The 27,498-nt window shown below is 40.5% G+C and overlaps 1 protein-coding gene across 3 annotated transcripts in view; it reads right to left on the bottom strand.

Annotated features, from left to right (window-relative positions):
* Positions 1 to 27,498, bottom strand: part of LOC140483036 (echinoderm microtubule-associated protein-like 6) — a 544,931-nt gene that overhangs the window by 63,085 nt on the left and 454,348 nt on the right. For all 3 annotated transcript variants that reach the window (XM_072580923.1, XM_072580924.1, XM_072580925.1), the window contains 3 exons: positions 24,291 to 24,448; positions 18,192 to 18,306; positions 9,851 to 10,039 (listed from right to left, as the gene is read on the bottom strand). In XM_072580923.1, the coding sequence (XP_072437024.1) occupies positions 9,851 to 10,039; positions 18,192 to 18,306; positions 24,291 to 24,448 (462 nt within the window). The remainder of the gene's footprint in view (positions 1 to 9,850; positions 10,040 to 18,191; positions 18,307 to 24,290; positions 24,449 to 27,498) is intronic.

Genomic DNA, 27,498 nt, shown 5'->3' with positions numbered 1-27,498 from the left:
AGAAAGAGAGAAGGTTCTTAGCTGAGCAGAGAGAGAGAAGAAAGGGAGAGAGAAAAGGAGAGAGAGAAAAAAAGAGAGAAATTGGGAGAAAGTTTGAACTTCAGAAGCTGCGACTCAGTCAGCAAAATCAACAGGATGGAGATGAAGAGAGAAGGAAGTAATGTATACAAATATGTTAAAACACTGCCACATTTTGATGAGAAAGATGTCAAAGCCTTCTTTATTTCATTTGAAAAATTGGGTAGGCAAAAGGAGTGTCCAGAGGACTTATAATTCAGGCTAAACTTGTAGGCAGAGCTAGTGAGGTATTTGCAAGGCTGTCAGATGAGGGGTCAAGAGATTATGAAGAGGTTAATGAAGCATATAAATTGGTACCAGAAGCACATAAACAGCAGTTCAGAAATGTAAAGAAGGAATCAGGTCAGACTTGTGTTGAATTTGAAAGAATTAAACATAGTAATTTTGATAGATGGGTGTGGGCCTTAAAAATAGATAAGACCTAAGAGGCTTTAAGAAAGATTAATCTGCTAAAGGAGTTTAAAAACTCACTTCTAGACATGATAAGAATTCGTGTGGATGAACAGAAAGTTCAAGAAGTGAGATAAGTAGCAGAGATGGCAGATGAATATACATTAGTGCATTAGGCAAAGTTTTGCTTCTGGCAAGACTTTCATCCTGTAAGGGATAGAAATTAGGAGAGGGAGAGATCCTACACTACGCAACAAAGAGTAGAGAACACTGGTAATTGTTGACCACAGGTAAGAAAAGAAACCCAAGAAGGTGGAAAGGAGATGAAAGGCCTCAGGTGTTTCCACTGTGGTAAAGTGGGACACATAAAGTCACAGTGCTGGTCATTAAAGAAAGGCACTGTGGGAAAAGATATGGTAAAAGAAGCTAAGCCAGTGGCATTAGTGAAAGTTGGAAAGGAACTCCTAAAAGTCGAGGAGCTGCAGGAGAGTGCACAGTCTAGGCAGGGGCTGGGTATGGAGTTAGTGCCTGATCTCTATAAAGAATTCACCTCTATGGGTAAAGTTTACTCAGAAAGAACAGGGGGAGAAGGGAAAGAAGTTATAATTTTGAGAGATACAGGGTCTAATCAGTCTCTAATAAGAGATGAATGTATTTGCACTCTTACTGCCCCGTTACTGGAGAGAATGGTAATTTGTGGGATAGACGGACAGAAACTTAGAAAACTCCTCTACGTAAGATCAGGTTGGAGTGCCAACTCAAGACTGAGGAAGTAACAGTGGGAGTGATTGACAGAGTGTCAGTTCCAGGAATACAATTTGTTCTTGGGATCAATTTAGCAGGTTTCAAGGTGGAAGTGACACCTATGGTTTTGGAAAAGCCCAAGGAAGACTAGGGAACTGAGGAGTTAAAAGGAAAATACCCTGAAATTTACCCCGCTGTGTAGTAACAAGATCCCATTACCATAAGTCACAGCACAAAGCAAAAACTAAAGAGAAAGATGAAGGAGTTGAGGTTCAGTTAGCGGACACCCTATTTGATGAAATGGTGCAGGAAAAACCTGAACAGACAGAGGGTCAGGCAGAAGTGTCTAGCCCTGAAAGGCTAATGAACTTACAACAGAAAGATCAGACAATAAAAGATATATATGTTGATGCATACTTAGAAAAGGAAACTGAGAATATTCTTAAGGGTTATTATTTTAAAGACAGAATCCTAAGATGAAACTGGGGACCATGGCAGGTTAGTGCAGAGCAGAAATGGATAGAAGTGCACCAGATTGTGTTGCCGGTAGCATATAGACAGGAAATGTTACTGGCAAATGAACTACTAATAGGATGTCACCTAGGTGTACGGAAGACTCAGGCTAAGGTACAAAAACATTTCTATTGGCTTGGAATGTACAGGGATGTGGTTAACTTTTGCTGTACATGTCAAATGGTAGGTAAGAGACAGGCAGTAATAAAACCAGCACCTTTGTTGCCAGTTCTCACATTCAAAGAGCCTTTCATGCAGGTTATGATTGATTGTGTAGATACCCTCTCGAAAACTAAAAGTGGGAACCAGTACTTGCTAACTATAATGGATATGTCTACCAGATTTCCAGAGGCAATTCCATTATGAAGCATTAAGGCAAAAAGGGTGGTAGAGGAGTTAGTAACTTTCTTTGTGTGGTATGGGCTACCCAGAGAGATTCAGTCAGACCAAGGGTCTAATTTTACTGTTTAAGGAAGTCATGGATAGCTTAGGTATATAGCACTTTGAATCAAATGTGTATCATCCTGAAATCCAGGGAGCTTTGGAAAGGTGGCATCAGACCCTGAAGATAATGTTGACAGCATACTGTCAGGATTACCCAAAAGTATCCCATTTGTATTATTTGTCATTAGAGATGCCCCAAACAAATCTACTCAGTTTACTCCCTTCGAGTTAATATACGGAAATGAAGTGAGAGGCCCTTTGAAATTAATTAAAGAAAAATTGACAGAACCAAAGTTTGAGATCTCACACTTGGATTATGTATTGGAGGTGAAGGAGAGATTAAATCGGGTAGGTGAGTTAGCTAAACAGCATCTGAAAAGGACACAGCATTGAATGAAGCAGGTAGCAGATAAAAACTCTGAAATTCAGACATTTTCCTGTGGGGATGACATATTAGTATGGTCACCAGTGGTAAGAGATCCCTTCAAAGCCAGGTTTAGTGGTCCCTATCAAACTGATAAAAAGTTGAGTCAAGTAAACGATCTGGTAAAGATGGTGGATAGGAAAAAACCGTATCACATATGTCATATGAATATGGTAAAACCTTATTATCATAGAGAAGAAACTGGAGAAACAGGTGTTAGTCACTGCCCTGTAGAGTGAGGAATCAAAGCCAGATGTTGTGGAGTTTCATGTGCCTCAAAATATGTTAAACAATGAGGAAGTCCTTAAGGAGTGGGATAGGTTAGAAAACTATCTGTCTCAGGAGCAAAGAACGCAGTTGAAAGGTTTGCTGCAGCAATATGAGGACATATGCAGGAATAAGACGGGGAGGACAATTTGCATGAGGCAGGAGTAGGGAATACAACACCTCTACAGCCTTAATCCTTTCAAAGCCACACAGGTCCAGACAGAAGTGGATGTGATGCTCAACAAAGATATCATTGAACTGAGTCAGAGCGAGTGGAGCTCGCCGATCGTCTTTGTTCCAAAACCTGAGGAGACTTAATGATTTTGTGTGGACTGTTGGAAGGTCAACACCGTAACAAAATCGGACTCATACCCCATACCAAGATTGGAGTACTGTATCGAGAAAGTTGGACAAGCCAGTTACATCACAAAGTTGGACCTACTGCGTGGTTATTGGCAGGTACCTTTATCAGAGAAAGTGAAAGAAATTTCTGCGTTTGTAACCCCAAATGAGCTATATCAATTCAAAGTGATCCCCTTTGGAATGAAGAATGCACCAACCACATTCTAAAAAGTCATGAACAGAGTTGTGGTTGGGTTAACAAACTATGCAGGAGAAAGTGAGGGCTGCAGATGCTGGGGATCAGAGCTTAAAAATGTGTTGCTGGAAAAGCGCAGCAGGTCAGGAAGCATCAAAGGACAAGGAGAATTGATGTTTCGGGCATAATTTCCTGAAGAAGGGCTTATGCCCGAAATGTTAATTCTCCTTCTCCTTTGATGCTGCCTGACCTGCTGCGCTTTTTCAGCAACACATTTTTAACAAACTATGCAGTCTATCTGGATGATGTAACGATCTTTAGTGACTCCTGGAAAGATCACATGGTACAGCTGGCAGAGCTCTTTGAAAGACTAAGAGAAGCAAAACTGGTAATTAACTTAAAGAAAACAGAGTTCGCGAAGGCAGAGATGACATTCTTGGGACATAGCATCGGTCATGGAAAGTTGACTCCAAGGAATGCAAAGACGAAGGCCATTAAGGAATTTCTACGACCAACCTCAGAGAAAGAGATGCTTCGATTTTTGGGACTAAGCGGATTCTACAGAAATTTGTTCCAAACTTTAGCAATGTAGTGGCACTGTTAACAAATTTGCTGAAGAACAACACAACATTTCACTGGATAGACCAATGCCAAGAGGCATTTGACAATTTAAAAGCAGTATTTACCACTGCACCAGTGTTAGCTACACCAAACCTTTTGAAACCTTCAAAGTTGCAATCGATGCTAGTGACATAAGGTTTGGAGCTGTACTGCTACAGGAAGATGATGATGGAATTGAACTGCCAGTTGGTTACTTTTCAAAGAAACTCAAAACACACCAGATAAAATACTCTACGATTAAAACTGAATTATTGGGTTTGGTACTGGCCTTACAATATTTTAATGTTTATGTGATGAACAACGTGTTGGAGATCATTGTGTGCATGGATCACAAACCTCTTGCATTCCTGGAACGATTTAAAGACAAGAATATAAGACTATTTCATTGAAAAGTGCTCTAAGTTGCCCTACCATGAACTTAGATTAATGTCCAATATATTTCATTGTAATGGCATTAAGTATTAGAAAAAAAATGAAGCCATTTTTCATTATGATGGTTCATTTTTTTCTTAAGGGCAAGTATTATGAAGTGGAAGGTGTGTACTGTATCTTTAAGATCGAGTGAATGCTGAAAGTTGGCAAGCATCTGTCATGTGACTGACTAGCAGTCACACAGTATGCTGGAAAATTGAAAGGTTTGGCTGTAACCTAGATACCTCAACTGTTTGCAGAGCAGTTCAAATTTAACCAGTTTAAAATTATGCCCCAAGATACTAAAACACAACTGAATTTGAATTTTTCTCTTTTGACAATATCAAACCAATGAGACAATCTGATGTTTGGGATATTAAAAAAAGGCATTTTGGACAGTTAGCAAGAAAGAACACCAACTACCAATGAAGGACTGTTATTCATCACAGTCCCTGTCAAAGGTACCTTTTCTCATATGAAACCTTTTTTATATGGCAAGGACTGAATGACATCACAGGTTCTAAAAAGAGACAGTGCAAGATAACAGACGATGACACATCCCTCCCAGATTGTCTCAACATCTTCTATGCTCGCTTTGAGCAGAATTTCAGCAGAGAGGCAACATTTATTCTGACAAGTCCTGACGAACCTATCACAAGAGGTCAGATCAGTTTTCCTTCGTGTGAATCTAAGGAAAGCGATGGGACCAGACTGAGTACCAGGCCGTGCACTCAGAGTATACGCAGATCAACTGGCAGAGGTCTTCTCAGACATCTTCAACCTCTCCCGGCAGCAGGCCACCGTCCCTGCCTGTTTCAAGAGGGCCAATTTCATCACTGTGCTTAAGAAGGCTCATGTAGCATGTTTCAATGACTACCGCCCAGTGGCCCTAACCTCAGTTGTCATTAAGTGCTGTGAAAGGCTGGTCAAGGCATTAATGAATTCTGGCCTCCCCACTACTCTGGACCCACTCCAATTTGCCTATCAGGCCACCAGATCCACATCAGATGCCATATCACTTGCCCTTCACTCCTCACCAAGAACAGTTATGTAAGAATCCTACTCATTGACTACAGTTCAGCCTTCAACACTATTATCCCCACGAGACGGATTATTAAATCTTGGACTAAGCCCCACTTTTTGCAACTGGATCCTCAGTTTTCTGACCCACAGGCCACAATCAGTGAAGACTGGGGACAATATTTCATCCTCACTAACACTCAACGCTGGAGCATCCCGGGGTGCATACTCAGCCCCCTACTGTACTTACTGTACGACCAGACTAGACTAATGCCATTTACAAGTTTGTTGATGATACCACCACCGTCGGTCGAATCTCAGATGGTGACGAAACAGACTACAGACGGGAGGTGTCAGTTCATATGCAGAAGGTAGGATAGGGGAGGGGTAAGAAGTAAACGCTAGGTGGGGATAGAGTCCAAAGAGGGAGAAGAGCAGTTGGACAGACAAAGGAGTGGATAATGATCTGGCTAGGAGGGTGAATAGCTATTAATAGGGACTGTTAGTGGCTAACAACGGGTTGTGTATAATAACAGACTATGTGATAACAAGCCCTGGTGTGCATGGGGTTTGGGTAGGGACATGGGAGAGCTCAAGCCCTAAATTTATTGAACTTGACATTGAGTTGGAAGACTGCAGGAACTCAAAGTAGAAAATGAGGTGTTGTTCTTCCAGCTTGCACTGAGCTTCGCTGGGGCATTGCAAGCAAGCCAAGATGTTGGCCAGGGTACAGGGTGGTGTGTTGAAGTAGTTTGTTCTGATGATGCCAACTGCGACAAAGGAGCTTCTGAAATATCCACATTCTTTTTCAACTGAGGATTCCCCAGCAGTGTTGTTGACATGGTCCTCAACTGGGTCTAACCCATCTCCTACCCTTCAACCCTCAACCCCTCTTTTCCCTCTTGCAACAATGATAGGGTTCCCCTTTTCTTTACCTACAATCCCAGCAGCATTCACATCCAGAGGATCATTAGCCACCATTTTCACCATCTCCAGAGGGATGCCACCATCAGACACATATTCCCCTCTCCAGCCTTGTCACTCTTCCTTCACTCCCAACATTCCCCCACAAGTTCACGGCACCTTCTGTTGAAATCGTAGAAGGTATAACACCTGTCCATTTACTTCCTCCCTCTTCACCCTTCCCAGTGAATCAGTGCTTTATCTGCACTTCACACAACCTTGTCTACTGCATTTGCTGCTCACAATATGGTCTCCTCTACACTGGGGAAACAAAGTGTATTCTGGGTGACTGCTTCGCAGAACACTTGCATTCTGTTTGTAAAAAAGTTCCTGAACTTCGCGTTGCCTGCCACTTCAACACATCATCCTGTTCACTGGAAAACATCTGTCTCTGGCTGGAAGAACAGCACCTTATTTTCTGCCTGGAGCCTTTGCCACCTTTTGGAATCTATATTGAGTTCAATAACTTTATGGCTTGAGCTCTCCTATGCCCTTACCCCACTTGGAGAAAGTGAGGATTGCAGATGCTTGAGATCAGAGGTGAAAAGTGTGGCAATGGAAAAGCACAGCAGGTAAAGCAGCATTCGAGGACCAGGAGAGTTAATGCTTCAGGGATGTGAAGCACATCCCTTTTATTGGGTTTGTTGTAATGAGGGTTGACTCCTTAGCTCATGACATTGTACATTTTCAAGCATTTTCTGTTTTACATTTTGAAACTACTTATTTGTCCAGAAAACAACTTAAGACAATAGAATTTGTGTTCAACGTGAGACAGATGCCATTTTAACTATAAACTGTGAAGTACTAATCGGATCTTAATGGAAAGTAAAATGGAATGTTATTTCTCAGCAGGGAATAGTCAACTGGTTATTTCTGTTCGGGATGGGGGTGGTTGACCAGCAGCTCTACGCTCAGAGGTATTTATTGGTAGTTTAATTTCTGTTCTGTTCTGACAGATTCAATGAACTTCACATGGGAATGTAAGAGTTGCAGTGTTTAGATAAATTTGGTGTACGTGTGTATTAGTCACTTGTCTAGTTTGGGCCACTAGTAAAGTGTTGTGATATTGTTACATTTGTATATAGGAAACTGCAAATTGGAAGTAACAATGATGTGGAGATGCTGGTGTTGGACTGGGGTGGACAAAGTTTAAAATTACTCAACACCAGGTTATAGTCCAACAGGTTTATTTGGAAGTATAAGCTTTTGGAGTGCTGTTCCTTCGTTAGGTCGCTAGTTGAGTAGGAGTATAAATTGAAAGATTACTTGAAAGGGCCAGTGGCTACTCCACTAGCTATCTGACGAAGGAGTAGCGCTCCAAAAGCTTGTACTTCCAAATAAACTTGTTGGACTATAACCTGGTGTCATGAAAGTAATAAGTGGGATTTGACCTACTGACTCACTGTTACTGGCCAATATTTACTTCTAATAAGCCTTTTTGTGAAAGTTGTTTTGTATGTGAAACAGTCTGATAAAGAGTTGATTCTTTGTGGAGTGTGGAAGTTAAAAGAACTTAAAAAGAATTGTGCCAAATTCTGTGAAGTAATCTGTGCTGTTCTGGCAATATTCCATTATCAGACATATACATATTAAACTCACTCACATTTTAGAGTGAGTATGATCCCATTTAAGGGGTTGGTCTTAATACTGAGCAAATATCTTGACAAGTCCCAAAAAAACCTCAGAAACATGAATTCAAATTCTACCAAAGCAGTTTCAGATTTTTAATTTCTTCAAAAGTCTGAACATACAAGCTTTTTTTAATCAGTATGAATTAACATGAAACTATCATAAAAAGCCATATGGTTAACTTAGGTTGTTTTTTTCTCCAACCCTCTGAGGTGGCCTAGCAATCAACTCTATGAAGCTGCTGGATGGAAGCTTGACATCATCTAGGATATTTACCACTTCATTAGCATCTGATTCACTAGCTGATATATTGACTCTCTCCACTGGCATATTCAGCTGTGTTGGGTCTTGCTCTGCAATAATTGTCAAAGGCTTTCTCAGAAGCACCCCCAAACCCATTATCTTTAATATTCAGAAAGAAGGGCTAGTAAGTTTTTGAAAACACTGGTATCTTCAAGTAATCTTTCAAATTTATAAACATCCTGATTTGGACAAAGATTACAAAGTCTGTTCTGACCCTGAATTAGAAAATTTAATCAATTTCCACTCTTCCCTCACTATCATATAGTCCATCTCTGACTCGTCCTTCCCAGTTCTCAAACTCTTTATTAGCATTGTGTGGGAAGATTAATGACCAAAATTAACTTTAACCCAAATTGGTCCCACAATAGAATTACTTGAAAGATTACACAAAATTACACAAAAGATTACTTGAAAGTATTGGTCCCACAATAGCTACCTCGATTACATTTCCTCCTATCCCTCCACGAACTCCACTTCATTCTGCCAGTTTCTTAGCTTCTGTTGCATCTGTTTTTATGGTGCCAATTTCCAATGCAGTGTTTCTGGTATGTCTTCCTCTCTTTCTCCCAAATTGGGATTTCCCTCCTGAGACAGTAATAGAATTCTTGACCTTGAGCATTTCAATTTCTGTACTTCTGCTATTACCCCTTCATCCTCCTTCCAGAATCACAATAGGACTTACACATCCTCAACTTACATCCACCAACTACCACATCTTACATCCATATTCAATGGATCATTCCTTCAACAACATCACGGTTCCTTCTTCAATCACCGCCCATTCCCTTTCTCATGATGCTTTCTCGTAAAAGTGCAGGGAGGCAATTCCAATCCTTTTGCCCTCTTTCTCCATACCGCCCAGGGCCCCAAACATTTCATAAACATTCAGTTTAGTAAACTGCATTCAATGCTCACAATGAGTGACTGACTTCATTTAGTTCACAAATATGACACAAGCTGCCAATCACCTGTCATTTTAATTCTCCAACCCAATCCCATTTTGACCTTTTTGTTCGCAGCTCCTACCTACACTGTTCATATGAAACAGCATGTAAGATTTCAACTTTTGTTCAGATACCTCGCAGTGTTCTGAACTTAACACTAGGTTGAACAATTACAGAATCATTGCTATAATTTTTCCAGATGTCAGTGTTTGGTAATGATTCTGTACCTCACATTTCTATTTACTTTGGACTTGCACTTCTGTTTCTTAAGTTGCATTACTATCCTCTTTTGCTTTGCACCATCATCTTTTTTATGATTTAATCTAACCTGCCTTCCACCCTATTACATCTCTTTCCTTTTGTTGTTCCCGAACACATTTTCCTGCTTCTGTACTTGTTTACACCCTGTAAAATTTTTGTTTCCAGTTCTAATGAAATGCCATTGATCCTGATATATCAACTTTGTTTCTCTCTCCACAGATGTTGCCTGACCTGCTCAGTATTGCTTTCTTGAAGGCAGAAAATTTTAGGAATGTCCCTTTTTCATCCTTCCTCACTTACTTTATCAGCCAGATCCCAGATTCTTATAGTGCCATCATCACTTGCTGAAATCAGGTGGTCTTTAGAGGGATGTGTAGCAAGGCCCCAAATTTCTCCTTCCATGTGTGCATCAATTAGACAATTTGATGCTGCATTCTTTTCTCCAACTTCAATTATCTGACCATCTTTAGTTCCAACAAGTATTTTTCCCTGTAATCAACAATAATGTGTATTAGATAGAAAGCAATGTTAAGATGTAAAGTAAAAAGTTACAAAACCCCTGGAGATCTGAAAAAGAAAACAAATCAAATATTATTGCATGTGGTGAAGTTTTGGTTTTTATTAAAAGTGAGTTTTCTTTTTCAACTTAGTTAAGCAATAAATAAGTGGACGATGCATTACATTTTAAGGTATTCTTAACTCCAGTTTAAGCAGCTCTGCTCTATTTAGAGCAAAGGTAAATTGTGTGCAGAAATTAGATTATTACAGAGAATTTTGAAACATCAATACGATAGTCCCTTTTGTGCAGCCTATACGGTTAAGGAGTCATACAGCATGGAAACAGATCCTTAAATGCAACTAGTTCATGCTGAACATAATCCCAAACTAAACTAATCCCATCTGCCTGCTCCTGGCCCATATCCCTCCAAACCTTTCCCATTAATGTACTTATCTAAATGTTGTAATTGTGCCCACTTCCATCACTTTCTCGAAGTTCATTCCACAAACAAACCACCCTCTGTAAAAAATCTGCTGTCATGTCTTTTTTAAATCTTTCTCCTCTCGTCTTAAAAATATGCCCCCTAGTCTTGAAATCCCCACCCTAGGGAAAACCCACTTACAATTAACTCTATCCATTCTCCTCATGATTTTATAAATCTCTATAAGGTCACCTCTCAATGTCCTATGCTTCAGTGGAAAAAGTTCCAGCCTATCCAGCTTTTTTTTATAATTCAAACTTTCCACACCTGGCAACGTCCTGGAAGATCTTTTCTGAATCCTCTCTAGCTTCATAATACCCTTCCTATAACTGAGTGACCCGAACTGGACACAGTACTCCAGAAGATGCCTCACCAATGTTCTGTACAACCTCAGCATGACTTCCTAACACCCATATTCAAATGATTGAACAATGAAGTCAAGCATGCTAAATGCTTTTTTAACCACCTTATCTATATTACGCAAACTTCAAAGAATTATGTATCTGAACCCCTGGATCTCTTTGTTCTACACTACCCAAGACCCTACTATTAATTGTATAAGTCCTACCCCTGTTTGTTGTACCAAAATGTAATACCTCACATTTATTCAGATTGAACTCTATCTGCCATTTTCAGCCCATTGACCCATTTGATTACGATCTCTTTGTAATCTTATAAAACCTTCTTTACTGTCTACTATGGCACCAATTTTAGTGTCTGCAAACTTATTAATCATGCCTTCTACATTCTCATCCAACTTATTGACAAACAGAGGACTCAGAACTGATCCCTGTGGAACACCACTGGTGACAGGCCTTCAGTCCGAAAAGCAACTCACTAAATTGTCTCTTGCCGTTAAGCCAATTATGTATCCAATTGGCAAGATCACTCTGAATCCCATGTGACCTAACTTTATTAATTAGTCTACCAAGTGGAATCTTGTTAAAAGCTTTACTGAAGTCCAAGTAAACAACATCTACTGTTCTGCCCTTATCAATTTTCTTGATAACTTGCTCAAACAAGTTGCCACATTATTTACTGCATTTTGTAACTGACTGACAAGCTACAACCTGAATTTTAAAAATATGAAATAATTTTTTTTCAAATTACAATTTAGGAATCTAAAATAGATTACCAAACATACTGTAGTATCAATCTTGAGATTTTTGCATTTTGGAGGTATTGAGACTTATGGTCAGTATGGGTGGTTGGTGTATGACTGCTTTAGAATAGACCTTGAAAGAAGAGCCTGCCATGCAAAGATCTGCAGGAATCAGTACAAAAGACAGCAGCAGAGAGGGGGAATAACAAAGAAGTCAAAGTTGTAGGAGACAATACCTATGTCAGAGGCATATGGACAGATGTTCAGCTTCCTGTATCTCAAAACAACTTCAAATTAAGATCACATTTAACATAATAAAGCATCTCGCAATGCAATATATAGCAAAATACGATACCAAGTCACATAAGGGAAATTCGGTTAGATGATTAAATATACAACCAAAGATATATGCTTTAAGGATATATGCTTTCCTCATAAAAGAGGAAAGCAAGGTGAAGAAGTGCAGGGAAGGAATACCAGAGTTTAGGAAATTGTCAATTGAATCAATGGCTGCCAGCAGTGAAGAGATTGAAATCAGGATGCTCAAGAGCTCTGAATTTATATGTAGATATTTCAGGGGGTTGTGGGCTGGAGATTACAGCGATGGGGAGGAGGAAACCAGAGAGGAATTTGATTAAAAAGGATTCCAAAATCAAGCTGTTACTTGATCAGAAATAAAAAAAGATCAGTAAGCAGAGGAGTGATAGATGAATGGATTTGGCACAATTTAGGGCATGGCAGCATAGTTGTTGATTAGTTTTACAAAAGACTTTATTAGAAATGTGGAGTCTCAAAGTAACAAAAATTTGAATGAAAGTTGCAGGAGCAGATAAGGTATGGCATGAAAGTATGGTTGGAAGTTAATCTCTGGATTAAATATGGCACCAAGGCTGCAAAAAGTCAAATAAAAACAAATACTGAAGATACTAGAAATCTGAAATAAAAACCTGAAATTGCTGCAGAAACTCAACAGGCCTGGTCACATCAGGGGAGATAGAAACAGAATTAACATTCTAAATTCAGTATGACGCTACTGAAAAAGAAGACTCAACATTAATTCTAAATACCATTGGGACATAAACTATGTAGTATGAAGTGAGTTGCAAAATACATTTAGAGGAACTTCACTAGTCTTCTTCTTCAGAAACCATAAGCTGAAGCAAGCCTGGTTAAATTAGTTTTTAAAAAACATAAAATAATTTAGTATGAGAGAAACGCATTCATTAGGGAGGAATCCTTTTTAAAATTAACATTCTTACAACTAACTGAGGGATCAGATGAATAAAGAAGGGAAAACAGTTTATCCTTCCTCCCCACAGCCTCAGCTATTTGGATTTACAGTCTGGAGAACCTCATCTAAGTTCTGGTTGTAATAACGTGCTTCAAATACTTGGACAAATCTTGAAAAGTCATTTATATTTGCCATGAGGGTCTCCATTATGGTCTAGAAGACATTCTGCTTCCATTGTGCAGTGCCTGGGCCTTGAGTTGCATAAAGAATCTAAGTACAATTTGTTTAACGGCTAATCCAACGAAGAGGAGGACAATTCGCAGTCTAACACATCATCAGCTGAAAGGGTGAATTCTCATTCAGCAAGCAATGACAAATGTAGAAAAGTGGTGATATTTTCCATGTGATTATAAGAAACAATAGAAACAACTAAATCAATAAACCCAAGTTAAAAGGTAGTCTAAAATGACTGTGAAACCATTGCTGATGTAAAAATCCATCTGGTTCACTAATGCCCTTTAAGGAAGGAAATGTGCCTTCCTTACCCAGTGTGGTTTACATGCAACTCTGACCCACAGCAGTACGATTGGATTTTAACTGTCCTTTGAAATGACTGAACAAACCATTCACTTCAAATACAAATAGAGATGGGCGTAAATGCTGGCTCACAAATCATACCCCATGAAACAATAAAGAAAACAAAAATTTGACAGTATAACCATTTCTTCACACAGCCATATTTGTACTGGGCATTTGCATGAGTACTTAGCATGTCAGGATTCTCATAGCTGGAAGGTTCAGTTAAATACTACCATTAGACTAATGTAGCAGTCACATCTAACTTGACACCAACTCAGAACTCACTGACATGAAAGGAGTCCTATAATCAATCATCACCCACTATATATACCCCATTTATCTCTGGCTGCATTTACAGTCATAGAGTCATAGAGATGTACAGCATGGAAACAACCCTTTGGTCCAACCCGTCCATGCGGACCAGATATCCCAACCCAATCTAGTCCCACCTGCCAGCACCTGGCCCATATCCTTCCAAACCCTTCCTATTCATATACCCACCCAAATGCCCCTTAAATGTTGCAATTGTACCAGCCTCCATCACTTCCTCTGGCAGCTCATTCCATACCCATACCACCCTCTGTGTGAAAATGTTGCCCCTCAGGTCTCTTTTATATCTTTCACCTCTCACCCTAAACCTATGCCCTCTAGTTCTGGACCCCCCGACCCCAGGGAAAAGACTTTGCCTATAAACCCTATCCATGCCCCTCATAACTTTGTAAACCTCTATAAGGTCATCCCTTAGTCTCCAACGTTCCAGGGAAAACAGCCCCAGCCTGTTCAGCCTCTCCCTATAGCTCAAATCCTCCAACCCTGGCAACATCCTTGTAAATCTTTTCTGAACCCTTTCAAGTTTCACAAAATCTTTCCCACAGGAAGGAGACCAGAATTGCATGCAATATTCCAACACTGGCCTAACCAATGTCCTGTACAGCCACAACATGACCTCCCAACTCCTGTACTCAATACTCTGACCAATAAAAGAAAGCATACCAAATGACTTCTTCACTATCCTATCTACCTGTGACTCTACTTTCAAGGAGTTCTTAGCTTGCACCCAAGGTCTCTTTGTTCAACAACACTCCCCGAGGACCTTGCCATTAAGTGTATACGTCCTGTTAAGATTTGCTTTCCCAAAATGCAGCACCTCGCAGTTATCTGAATTAAACTCCATCTGTCACTTCTCAGCCCATTGGCCCATCTAATCAAGATCCTGTTGTAATCTGAGGTAACCCTCTTCGCTGTCCACTACACCTCCAATTTTGGTGTCAACTGCAAACGTACTAACTGTACCTCTTGTGCTCGCACTCAAATCATTTATGTAAATGACAAATTTACTCTGAACATCATCAATAAGTAGCATTAAGAGTGTACTTTGTCATGACCAAATGTGTGAATATAATTGATGGGGTAAGGGATTGCTGTACAGGCTCTGGGAAACCTCCCACCCCACCCCAGGGCAAGTGATGGTGACAGAAGAGATCTTATTGCCTACTCCCAGACTCCTTCACATCCTGGACTCCTGCCAGCTCATTGCTCCTCGCACAAGCCTTTATTCGGTTCTAGCTGGCATCTCAGCCTCCACCTCAGGTACCCCACCCCTTGCAAGATGGCGCATGCTGTGCACAAAACACAATGATGTCACTGGGGCATATGCAGTAGCTTCCTGCATTCTGACGTGTTAAGGCTAGGTAAGATCACTGGCTGTGTCAACATCATTACATTTCATATAATAACTGCATTATTACCCAAAGGGAAATGAAAACCTGGAAATTAATAGTCTTACAGGACTGATGTACATAAGATGAGTCTGACCCGTATGTGTCATTCACAAGTTTTACTAGTTTTTCTTTCTGGCTCACCATGAGTTCATATCTTCCCACTCATCAACAGCAACAGAAAAGTTAGTTCCGACTTGGCAGCCAATAGCTATACACCAAAGTAGCAAAGTACTAATTTTATATCACTTTATTAAACAATGAAAATGAAACAACATAATATTTTCGCATACATAGAGTCATAGAGATGTACAGCACGGAAACAGACCCTTCGGTCCAACCCGTCCATGCCAACCAGATATCCCAACCCAATCTAGTCCCACCTGCCAGCACCCGGCCCATATCTCTTCAAACCTTCCTATTCATATACCCATCCAAATGCCTTTTAAATGTTGCAATTGTACTAGCCTTCACTACTTCCTCTGGCAGGTCATTCCATACACATATCACCCTCTGCGTGAAAAAGTTGCCCCTCAGGTCTCTTTTATATTTTTCCCCTCTCACCCTAAACCTATGCTCTCTAGTTCTGGACTCCCCCACCCCAGGGAAAAGACTTTGTTTATTTACCCTATCCATTCCCCATATAATTTTGTAAACTTCTATAAGGTCATGCCTCAGCCTCCGACGCTCCAGGGAAAACAGTCCCAGCCTGTTCAGCCTCTCCCTATAACTCAAATCCTCCAATTTTGGCAACATCCTTGTAAATCTTTTCTGAACCCTTTCAAATTTTACAACATCTTTCAAATAGGAAGGAGACCAGAACTGCACGCAATATTCCAACAGTGGCCTAACCAATGACCTCTCAACTCCTGTACTCAATACTCTGACCGATAAAGGAAAGCATAACAAACACATTCTTCACTAACTTATCCACCTGTGACTCCACTTTCAAGAAGCTATGAACCTGCACTCGAAGGTCTCTTTGTTTAGCAACACTCCCTAGGACCTTACCATTGAGTGTATAAGTCCTGCTAAGATTTGCTTTCCCAAAATGCAGCACCTCGCATTTATCTGAATTAAACTCCACCTGCCACTTCTCAGCCCATTGGCCCATCTGATCAAGATCCCATTGTAATCTGAGGTAACTTTCTTCGTTGTCAACTACACCTCCAATTTTGGTGTCATCTGCAAACTTACTAACTATACTTCTTATGCTCACATCCAAATCATTTATATAAATGTTGAAAAGTACAGGACCCAGCATCAAGCCTTGTGGCACTCCACTGGTCACAGGCCTCCAGTCTGAAAAACAACCCTCTACCACCACCCTCTGTCTTCTATCTTTTGAGCCAGTTCTGTATCCAAATGGCTAGTTCTCCCTGTATTCCGTGAGATCTAACCTTGCTAACCAGTCTCCCATAGGGAACCTTGTCGAGCGCCTTACTGAAGTCCATATAGATCAATCTACTGCTCTGCCCTCATCAAGCCTCTTTGTTACTTCTTCAAAAACATTAACATACCTTCGTGCAACTATAAAGGCTTACTCTTTTTTAAAAGTTCTTCCTTGTGGAGCTATCCTTGAACTTTAGTGGAGCTATAGTGGTAGCCTACACAGAATTCAGCTCTTGCAACTGAGATATTCTTGGCCCAGGGTATATGTTTTGGATCCTGTGAAAGTGCCACAAAACAATGCACTACATGCATCTATGGCAGACTCAGCCATTGGGTGAAATGGTAGCATGTTAGCTCATAACTGAAGAATGGGCAAAATAGTCACTGGATGAATGGTAAAGGGTGAATAGATGGGAATATGAGGAAGTGTTTCAGAAGAGAACACTGGATAAATGGCGTGAGAAATTATTTGATGGAACAGACATGATAAGGTGAGGTCAAGTATACCACAGAATAAAAATGAATGTGTAAGAATATTCAAGGCAGATTGGAGTCAGGTCTTGAGGTTAAGTCAGATCAAAATAGGGTGAAGTCTGGGGGTGATGGAGGCATTGACAGGTAAATGTTTAGTTTGGTGATGAAGTCAGAACTAGTTTTGGGCTGGTAGGAGGTCAGGGGTTAGTCGAGTGGCAAAATCAGTAATGGGGGTATTGTTTTGTAGTGAGGGGTGTAATATGATTGGCTCAGGAGAGAGTCAGTGATGGTGATGAGGTATAGTTGCTGAGGTCAGTTATATAGTTTTCCAGGATTTAGACTAGGATTTTTCTAATATTTCCGAAATAAACATTCAATTAAGAAAGTCAGATGTCTCTAACTCTAAATCCTTGTCCCATGGAGCCAGACAATTGCCACTGGAAATTCAAATTTCTCAGGCAAATCCTACTGTGTTAAGATTTCCCTGGGTTCCAAGCACACATCTTGTGTTGTAATCTGGTCTCTGACCATCCAGAGAGATGAAGATGTGAGTCATTGTTAAATTGATGACAGCTGCAATACTCCATGCCCTGAATGTCTGATGAGATATTTCCCTCTCTTGATTAAAATTTTTAATTCCATTGTAACTCCATTTTCGAATTAGTGTCCTTACCTTTAGTCTCAAACCTTCCCTTACATCAAAGACAGAGCACTCTACCCCAAATCTTTGCAATTATTTTTTACCAAATCAGCACATTTCAAACACAGTACTACCATTAATTGGTAATACTTCTCACATTCAGTTTTGCAACAACTCAATGTTGCAATTTCATGAAACTTGGAATTGAAATATTATATTTTTTGCATTGTAAACAGACACGAAGCAGAATCTATTTATTTTTAACTTATTCTTAACCCTTTGCCCTGTGAATTTTAGTTTAAGTTTTGTCTTGTTAAAAATGTGATCATTTAATAGGAGGCAATAATTTATAATATCACAATGAAATTTTCTATGCAAGATAGTTCAAACCACGTCAACTGAAGACGAATTTCAATTCGACACAGAATTTTAATAGCTGATTTTATTTGGATGGATGAACTACATTTTCAAATATCATTGCAATGGACTTTAACCAAAATGCTTTTTAAATTTGGATGTTCTGACCTTTCCTCGACAGACAGAGCGCACACAGTCCACAAGTTGTCCTGTCTCCAACTGAAATGGTCGACATCGCTTCATTTCCTGATCCCACAGTTTTACTGCACCTCCCTCTTTTGTCCTTTTAAAATAGCAAATAAATAGCAAATAATTAGATCACTTTAATTTGTCCAGGTTAGACTAACAGTTGCATTAACAAAATCACATATAAAACTTTGAAACTGATGGTATTCATGGTGGTTTCTGTGCATTTGTGTTAATGATCCCCATACTGAAATTTATGTTTCCTGCATTGTTATTGTAACTTGTGATATAAATTAATGCCAGCTTTAGCTGGCTAGGTATGGAAAAGTAGGTTTCTTACTGGAGCTTTCGATACTGGTTGTAATGTCTATTTTTTTCCTGAGTCTCATGAATTTCACGTGCTGACTTAAGAAAGGGGTACATTTGCACCATTGATGCTATATTCATCTGTTGATTGTCCCATTTATGAAATATCTGGCAATCAAGAATAGCAAGGAAGCAAGGTGTCCACAGTGGATGCTCAAAGAGACAGAACATAAGAGATATTTCCACATGCATATTTAATAAGTCTCACATATAATACTTATGTACAACAGCACAACAATAGACACCAGGGTGGAGGACTATGAAATATTAGAAGAAACTGAAATAAGGGAAAGGATATATTAGTGGATGTAGCAGCCTTAAAAGTGGATAAATTTGGAGGCCAGGATAAGATATGAGTTGTATCCTAAGCTGTTGAGAGAAGCAAGGGAAGAGATATCAGGGGTCCTGACGTTAATCTTCAGATCCTCTCTGGATATGAATGAGGTGCCAGAGGACTAGAGGACTGCTAATGTTGTTGCATTATTTAAATGAGAGGAAGGAATAGAAAAGAAACGCACAGCCCAGCCAGGCTAACTTCAGTGATGTGGAAGTTATTAGAAAAAAGTCTGAGTGACACAATTTATTGGTAGTTGGAGTTGCAGAGATTGATCATGGATAATCAGCATAGATTTGTTAAGGAAAGATCATGTTTGATCAACTTTTTTGAAGTAGTAACCAGGAGTATCAATGAGGGTAATGTATTTGTTGTGATTCATATGGACTTTAACAAGGCTTTGACAAGGTCCCTCATGACTGCTCAATAAAAGCAAAATGGCATGTTTGATCCAAAACTGGCTGAGACACACAAAGCAGAGTGACAGAGTGATAGTAGAAGGATGTTTATGTGATTGATATGTCTGTTTCCAGTGGAATTGCTCAGGGCTCATGCTGGGACCCTTCCTGCTTATCGTGTACATTAATGATTTGGACTTAAAAGAACGAGGTATGATCAAGAAATTCACTTCTGACACGAAAACTGGTAAATGGTGAAGAGGATAGCTGTAAACTAGAGGATATCAATGGACTGGTCAGCTGGGCAAAGCAGTGGCAAATAGAATTCAACTTGGAGAAGTAGGAGATAGTGCACTTGGAGAGGGGAAGGGTAAGAAGGCAGGGGATTACACTATGGAAGGTAAGACCAAGGCAAGTACTGAAGTTCAGATATAACATGGTGTGCATATCTGCAGATCACTGAAGGTAGCAGAGCAGGTAGATAAGGCGGATAAGGCGGCATATGGGATATTTGTCTTTATTGGCTGAGGCTTAGAGACAAGATTAGGGAAGATCTATTTGAACTGGGATGATTCGTGTGTGTAATGAACTTCCAGAGGAAAATGGTAGAGCAGGTACAGTTACACCATTTAAAAGACATTTGGACAAATATATGAATAGGAAAGTTTAGAGGGTTATGGGCCAAACACAGGAAAGTGGGACTAGTTTAGTTTGGGTAACTTGGTCAGCATGGATGAGTAGGACCAAAGGGTCTGTTTCTGTGCTGTAACTAGGACTCTGATGAAGGGTTTATGCCCGAAACGTTGACTCTCCTCTCCTGGGATGCTGCCTGACCTTTTGTGCTTTTTCCAGCACCACATTTTTCAACTCTGGCTCTCCAGCATCTGCAGTCCTCACTTTCTCTATGACTCTATAACTGTATAAAACATAGCTAGGCCACAACTGGATTACCACTAGCAGTTCGGGTCAACATGTTACAGGAAGGATGTGATTACATATTCAGAAGAGATTTATCAGGCTTTACGTAGGCTGGCAGTTGGGTTACTAGAAAGATTGGATAGGCTGGGACTGTTTTTTTTGAAGCAGCATAGTTTGAATGGGATCTGATTGAAGTGTACACGAAAAAGAAGGGTATAAGAAAGAGTCGATAGGAAAATACTGTTTCCATTAATAGAGGGGTCAATTAAAATAAAAAGGACAGTGAAATGGCTCAGTGGCTAGCACTGTTGCCTCACAGTGCCAGGGACCCGGGTTCGATTCCCACCTTGGGTGACTGTCTGTGTGGAGTTTGTACATTCGTCCCATGTTTGCAAGGGTTTCCTCTGGGTACTCTGATTTCCTCCCACAATCTAAGATGTTCAGGTTAGGTGAATTGGCTGTGCTAAATTTCCCATGGTGTTGGGTGCAGTAGTTGGGGTAAGTATATGGTAGGGGAATGGGTCTGGGTGGGTTACTCTTCGGACGGTCGGTGTGGACTTGTTTGGGCGGCACGGTGGCACAGTGGTTAGCACTGCTGCCTCATAGCGCCAGAGACCCGGGTTCAATTCCCGCCTCAGGCGACTGTCTGTGTGGAGTTTGCACATTCTCCCCGTGTCTGCATGGGTTTCCTCTGGGTGCTCTGGTTTCCTCACACAATCCAAAGATGTGCAGGTTAGGTGAAATGGCCATGCTTAATTGCCCATTGTGTTAGGTGAAGGGGTAAATGTAGAGGAATGGGTCTGGGTGGTTGCTGTTCAGAGGGTCGGAGTACACTTGTTGAGCCGAATGGTCCGTTTCCACACTGTAAGTAATCTAATCTAATCTAATCTAATCAATAACCAACGGGCATAGATATATATTAAGAGTTAAATGGGGAGTTGAGGAGAAATATTTCACCCAGAGTGGTGGGAGTCTGAAACTCACTGCCTGAATTGGTGAATGTGTTGCCAAAGCCTCCAGGGTTATGGGTTATGAGCTGGAAAATTTTATTAGTATTGTCAGATTTGTTGACTGGGTGGACAAGATGGGTTAAATTGCCTCCTTCTGTGTTGTAACATGTATAAGTCTATGAGATAAATGTTCACAGTATGATTAGAGTATGCACCACCCATTTGTACAAGGAACAAATTGTCCGAAGAGAAGGATCCTTGAGGAAACCACTGAACGCTGCTTCAAAAATGATGAGGAAATAGTTTTGAAACAGATCTGGAACAATAGCGATGTTCGCATTTATGCCTGCTCTCCAGGGTCTGTATTTACTGTCCAAGAAAAATCTATTTGGGCTTCTCAGAAGAAATTTAATTTTGGTGTTCCAATTCATAAAAAAAATGCCATTATTCCAGGTCAACAAAATAAACCGAAATTCATAATTGCCAGCTAAAATTGCATTAAGTTTGAAAATCTACATGTTTTACATATTATTAAATTAAAGAGGAATGCAAGAAAAAGGTAGAAAATGTCAAGAAATCTCAAGATTGAGAGCCATAGGTAGTAATCAAGTTCTAATTGAATTAATTTTAAAAATTGTGAAAGGAGTTTATAACCATATTTGGGAAAACAAATAAATTTACAGAATTTGAAATTAAAGTGGCAAGGATTAAAATAATAGCTATTAATTATACTAATTGCTTCTAGAAATACGTTTGGGAGATGTGATAGATTGACCACAAACACTAAAGGATTGCAAATAACCTGACACCAACATACATCAAAACAGAACAATTAGATGGTGACATCTTTAAAAATGTCCATATTACAGAGGAGGAAGTGCTAGATGACTTGAAATACAAAAAAAGTGGATACATCCCCAGGACTTGATCAGGTGTAACCTAGAACTCTGTGGGAAGTTAGGGAAGTGATTTCTGGGCCTCTTACTGAGATATTTGTATCATTGATAGTCACAGGTGAGGTGCCGGAAGACTGGGGGTTGGCTAACATGGTACCACTTGTTTAAGAAAGTTGGTAAGGACAAGCCAGGGAACTATAGACCAGTGAGCCTGATGATGGTGGTGGGCAAGTTGTGGAGGGAATCCTCAGGGACAAGACATACATGTATTTGAAAAGGCAAGGACTGATTAGGGATAGTCAACATGGCTTTGTGCATGGAAAATCATGTCTCACAAACTTGATTGAGTTTTTTGAAGAAGTAACAAAGTGGATTGATGAGGGCAGAGCAGTAGATGTGATCTATATGGACTTCAGTTAGGCGGTTGACAAGGTTCCCCATGGGAGACTGGTTAGCAAGGTTAGATCTCACGGAATACAGGGAGAACTAGCCATTTGGATACAGAACTAGCTCAAATGTAGAAGGCAGATGATGGTGGTGGAGGGTTGTTTTTCAGACTGGAGGTCTGTGACCAGTGGAGTGCCACAAAGATTGGTGCTGGGTCCAATACTTTTCATCATTTATATAAATGATTTGGATACGACCATAAGAGGCACGGTTAGTAAGTTTGCAAATGACACCAAAACTGGAGATATAGTGGACAGTGAAGAAGGTTACCTCTGATTATAACAGGATCTTGATCAGATGGGCCAATGGGCTGAGAAGTGGCAGATGGAGTTATTTTAGATAAATGTGAGGTGCTGCATTTTGGGAAAGCAAATCTTAGCAGGACTTATACACTTAATGGAAAGGTCCTGGGGAGTGTTGCTGAACAAAGAGACCTTCGAGTGCAGGTTGATAACTCTTTGAAAGTGGAGTCACAGTTGGATAGGTTAGTGAAGAAGGCATTTGGTATGCTTTCCTCTATTGGTCAGAGTATTGAGTACAGGAGTTGGGAGGTCATGTTGCGGCTGTACAGGACATTGGTTAGGCCACTGTTGGAATATTGTGTGCAGTTCTGGTCTCCTTCCTATTGGAAAGATGTTGTGAAACTTGAAAGGGTTCAGAAAAGATTTACAAGGATGTTGCCAGAATTTGAGCTATAGGGAGAGATTGAATAGGCTAGGGCTGTTTTCCCTGGAGTGTTAGAGGCTGAGGGGTGACCTTTATAGAGGTTTATAAAATCATGAGGAGCATGGATAGGATAAATAAACAAAATCTTTTTCCCTGGGGCTGGGGAGTACAGAACTAGAGGGCATAGGTTTAGAGTGAGAGGGGAAAGATATAAAAGAGACCTGAGGGGCAACTTTTTACGCGGAGGGTGGTCCATGTATGGAATTAGCTGCCAGAGGAAGTGGTGGAGGCTAGTACAACTGCAACATTTAAAAGGCATCTGGATGGGTATATGAATAGGAAGGATTTGGAGGGATATGGGCCGGGTGCTGGCAGGTGGGACTAGATTGGATTAGGATATCTGGTCGGCATGGACGGGTTGGACCGAAGGGTCTGTTTCCATGCTGTACATCTCTATGACTCTAATTAATGAAAATACAATCAGACATAAAATGTCAGAGCTGTTAAGTGCTGTTGAATACAACTACCCAACATTGATATTGTGTACACTTCTAAGCACTGATGTGGAGATAATTCTTGCCTTCTAGGAAACAGCATGGCACCTCAATTGATAAATGATATTAGGCACCAGAGCTAAAAGGAATGAATCAGGGCACTAGGGATGTTGTTTTAGGGTTAAAAGTGACTATATTGAACTAATTAACATCATTATGGTGAAAGATTGGGGAATAAATTGATGGTTGGGAGTGGGGAGAAGCTGGTATTCTAATTCTAGTTCTAGAAGCTCTATATTCAGTTAAATATGTCCACCTTCCTGACAGTTAGCACTACATTGTAAAGTGCAAGCAAAATGTAACACTATTCGAGATTTTTAAAAAATCAAATAAATGTCCTCTAGATGGACACAGATGATTAATTTTTATTGGTCTTGCAAACAAATCTTATTAATCATAGGTTGCAAACAGACTTAATAGAAATGAAGTGAATCTACTAATAGAATTAAACACGTTAATGTTAAACATTAGAAGAGTTTTTAAAGTAATGTGTATTCATTAGGATAAACATATTCTTTAAAAGACAATTAAAAATCTAAATATTAATCTTACGGTCTTTCTTTGCCTCCAGTAACTATCAAGCCATCTCTTAAAGTTGTGTACATTGTAAAAACAGGTCCTGTATGGGCTTTTGCTACAACTCGAATTAAACTGTGATCCTTCCAGACATATACATCTCCGCTTATGGCACCAGTGAATGTAAGATTGTTCTATAAATGAGAGATATAAATTAGATCGTAAATAAGTAATGCATTCATACATAATTTTTAGTTCAGAGGTAAATACTGCAGCTTGACAATTTTTTCTTGAGCTCTGTTAATGGAGAAATGTGCGTCTGCCATGGAACTCACATCTCAGCTACTTAATTGTTATTTTGTCTGAAGTAATTAAATAAGTCGTCATTCTCTTGAGATGTTGCAAACAGGAATTAATACCTTGGGGCTGAAATTGCAGTGTTGCTGGAGACAATACAGCAAACCTGAGGCTGAGTTGGATGTGCTGCTCCAACAGACATTTCTAGTATTGCATCCCATCCTAGAAAGGGTGTTTGGATGTGCATCCCATGCAAACACCAGAAACCTCTGAACTAGGGCTGTCATGACTTCAAAAAGCCCAACTGGCTGACTTGATGAACTGTTTGCAGACTTGGGCCACGTGGATTGATTCAACACATTTGCTTGTCATTCAGTAAATAACATAGATCCACTTGCAATTGGGATTTAGCAATTAGATTATTTGCAGGATCAAACATTCACATTACAGGGAAGGCAATTCTGAATAATCTTTGCTCTTGTAAAGTCACTATTAGTACTGTAGAATGTTCTTGGAAGTATAGTGGTGAGTTCCTGATTTTGGCATGAAGTGTTACTGCATCATTGCAGGGAAGGCAAAGGATTTGTAATCTGCCCACACAAATCTTCAAAACATATAAAGCTGCAGCTGCAATGTTTTTTAGGTCAGTGGCGATAGAAAGGTGCAGCAGAGGTTTCAGAGGAAACAACTGTCTATGGCTTACTCTGACAAGTTAAAGTCAGACTCCTCCATGTTCCTTGACGCTGACTTTGGCAGACATTTAAGTATGCATCCTTATTAGCATTCTCCTGTATGCTGCCATCTCCAGTCCACTGGAGCAGAACTCATTTGTGCTCCAATCCTCCAATGAGCTGACACACAAATATTTAGATTAGATTAGATTACCTACAGTGTGGAAACAGGCCCTTCGGCCCAACAAGTCCACACCGACCCGCCAAAGAGCAACCCACCCATACACCTAACACTACGGGCATGGCCAATTCACCTGACCTGCACATCTTTGGACTGTAGGAGGAAACCGGAGCACCCGGAGGAAACCCACACAGACACGGGGAGAATGTGCAAACTCCACACAGTCAGTCGCCTGAGGTGGGAATTGAACCTGGGTCTCTGGCGCTTTGAGGCAGCAGTGCTAACCATTGTGCCACCGTGCCGCCCACCTTGGCCTGGCTGTAGCCAACCCATGCACGGTGATTCACTATGTGATGATCACAACTCCATATTTGCCTCTAAATTATGTGCAGTGTCAATGTCAAAGTTGTGGTTACAAGTGTTAGATTCATAAGGACTTTTCATAAATGGTGTGTTGTTGTATTTCCTCTTTCTAGGTGTGATATGATTGGGAAGTGTAGTGATAGGAATCAGAGCCAGGTAGATCTCATTGACTGCGAGATCCTTGATTGGGGTTGCTATCCTGGGCTACTAAGGGAACCCTGGCTGACAGATGTAAACAGGAGATTCAGAAGGTCCTCTCAGTTCAGGGACTTGCTGTGAACTGGCTGGTCAGAGCCCATGTACTGCGTGCACGTAAATAAAGGGTGAAGGTGACTTGGCAACAGGATACCAACCTCTGTGCAGTTATTTTAGTGGTGACGAGAGTGGGATCTGAACCCATGCATGCAAAGCACAATGGAATAACTGCTTCTTGCAGATGGAAAACTGACAGGGAGGCTGTTCTTCATGAAGCTGGACAGGAGCCACAACCATACAAGATTGCTATTTGGAGTATCATCAGCCTGTACCCTTTTCCATTGTACAAAGAAGAACATTTTATAAGGGCTACCTCAGGTTGTCATTTATCTGGCTGATGTACTAATAACTGGGAAGATCAATAAAGAGCACTTGGAGAACTTGGACATTGTGCTTAAATGTCTCTCCCTGGTGTGGAGAGAATCAACAAAACCGGGTTACATCCATTCAAAGATAAAGTGACGGTGATCAAAGGTGCCCCAGCTCCCACGCCTGTACTGGAGCTAAGGTCTTTCCTTGGGTTGGTGAATTATCACAGGAAATTCATATGTAACTTGGCCTCCAGCTTGACACCCTCAAACCTGCTATTGAAAAAGGATCAGCCTTGGAAATGGTGCATTGTCAAGAAGTAGCCTTCAGGGAAGTGAAAAAGCAGCTATTGTCATCTAAGTTGTTAGCCCACTACAATCTCAAGCGAAAGGTAATATAACATGCAATGCCTCCCCATATGTTATTGATGTGGTGTTGGCTCACCAGGGGCCCAATGGAGAGGAACGCCCAATAGCAGACTTTGGCTGATGCCAAATGCAAATATGCCCAGATAGAGAAGGAAGGTCATTTTTGGTGTGAGAAACTAATGCCATTTTGAATGTAAATATGTCACAGTATTGAATCACAAACCCCTGCTACCAGAAAGGCAAAATTGTGTTGCCCATAGCTTCTGGTCAAATTCAGCAGTGGTCCCTTATTTTCAGTGCATACAATTACAAGTTGGCACACCATCCAGGAGGCCAAATGACAAATGCAGATGCCTTTAGCTGCTTTCCACAGGCATTTACTCCACTGATAATGCCTCCCTTGGAAGAGTCAGTTCTGGTTTTAAACCGGGTAAAAACAATGACTGCAGATGCTGGAAACCAGATTTTGGATTAGTGGTGCTGGAAGAGCACAGCAGTTCAGGCAGCAACCGAGGAGCAGCAAAATCGACGTTTCAGGCAAAAGCCCTTCATCAGGAATAAAGGTAGAGAGCCTGAAGCGTGGCGAGATAAGCCATCTACACACCCTTCCAGTCACCACTGACAATATCTGACTGCGGACAAAAAAAAACAGAAGAGCCATTACAACCAGGATTGAAACTTTTCTGGACTCGACAAGACCAGATGACTGTAGATGGTGGCATATTAGTATGGGGAGCAAGAGTGACTGCTCTGAGTAAAGGTTGCCATTAGATACTGGCTAAACAATACCAGGGTCATCC

Source organism: Chiloscyllium punctatum, chromosome 11, assembly GCF_047496795.1.
Source record: "Chiloscyllium punctatum isolate Juve2018m chromosome 11, sChiPun1.3, whole genome shotgun sequence".
In the NCBI taxonomy this organism is placed as follows: Eukaryota; Metazoa; Chordata; class Chondrichthyes; order Orectolobiformes; family Hemiscylliidae; genus Chiloscyllium; species Chiloscyllium punctatum.
Note: the sequence above shows the minus strand (reverse complement) of the source record. Positions and strands in the feature narration are given on the sequence as shown.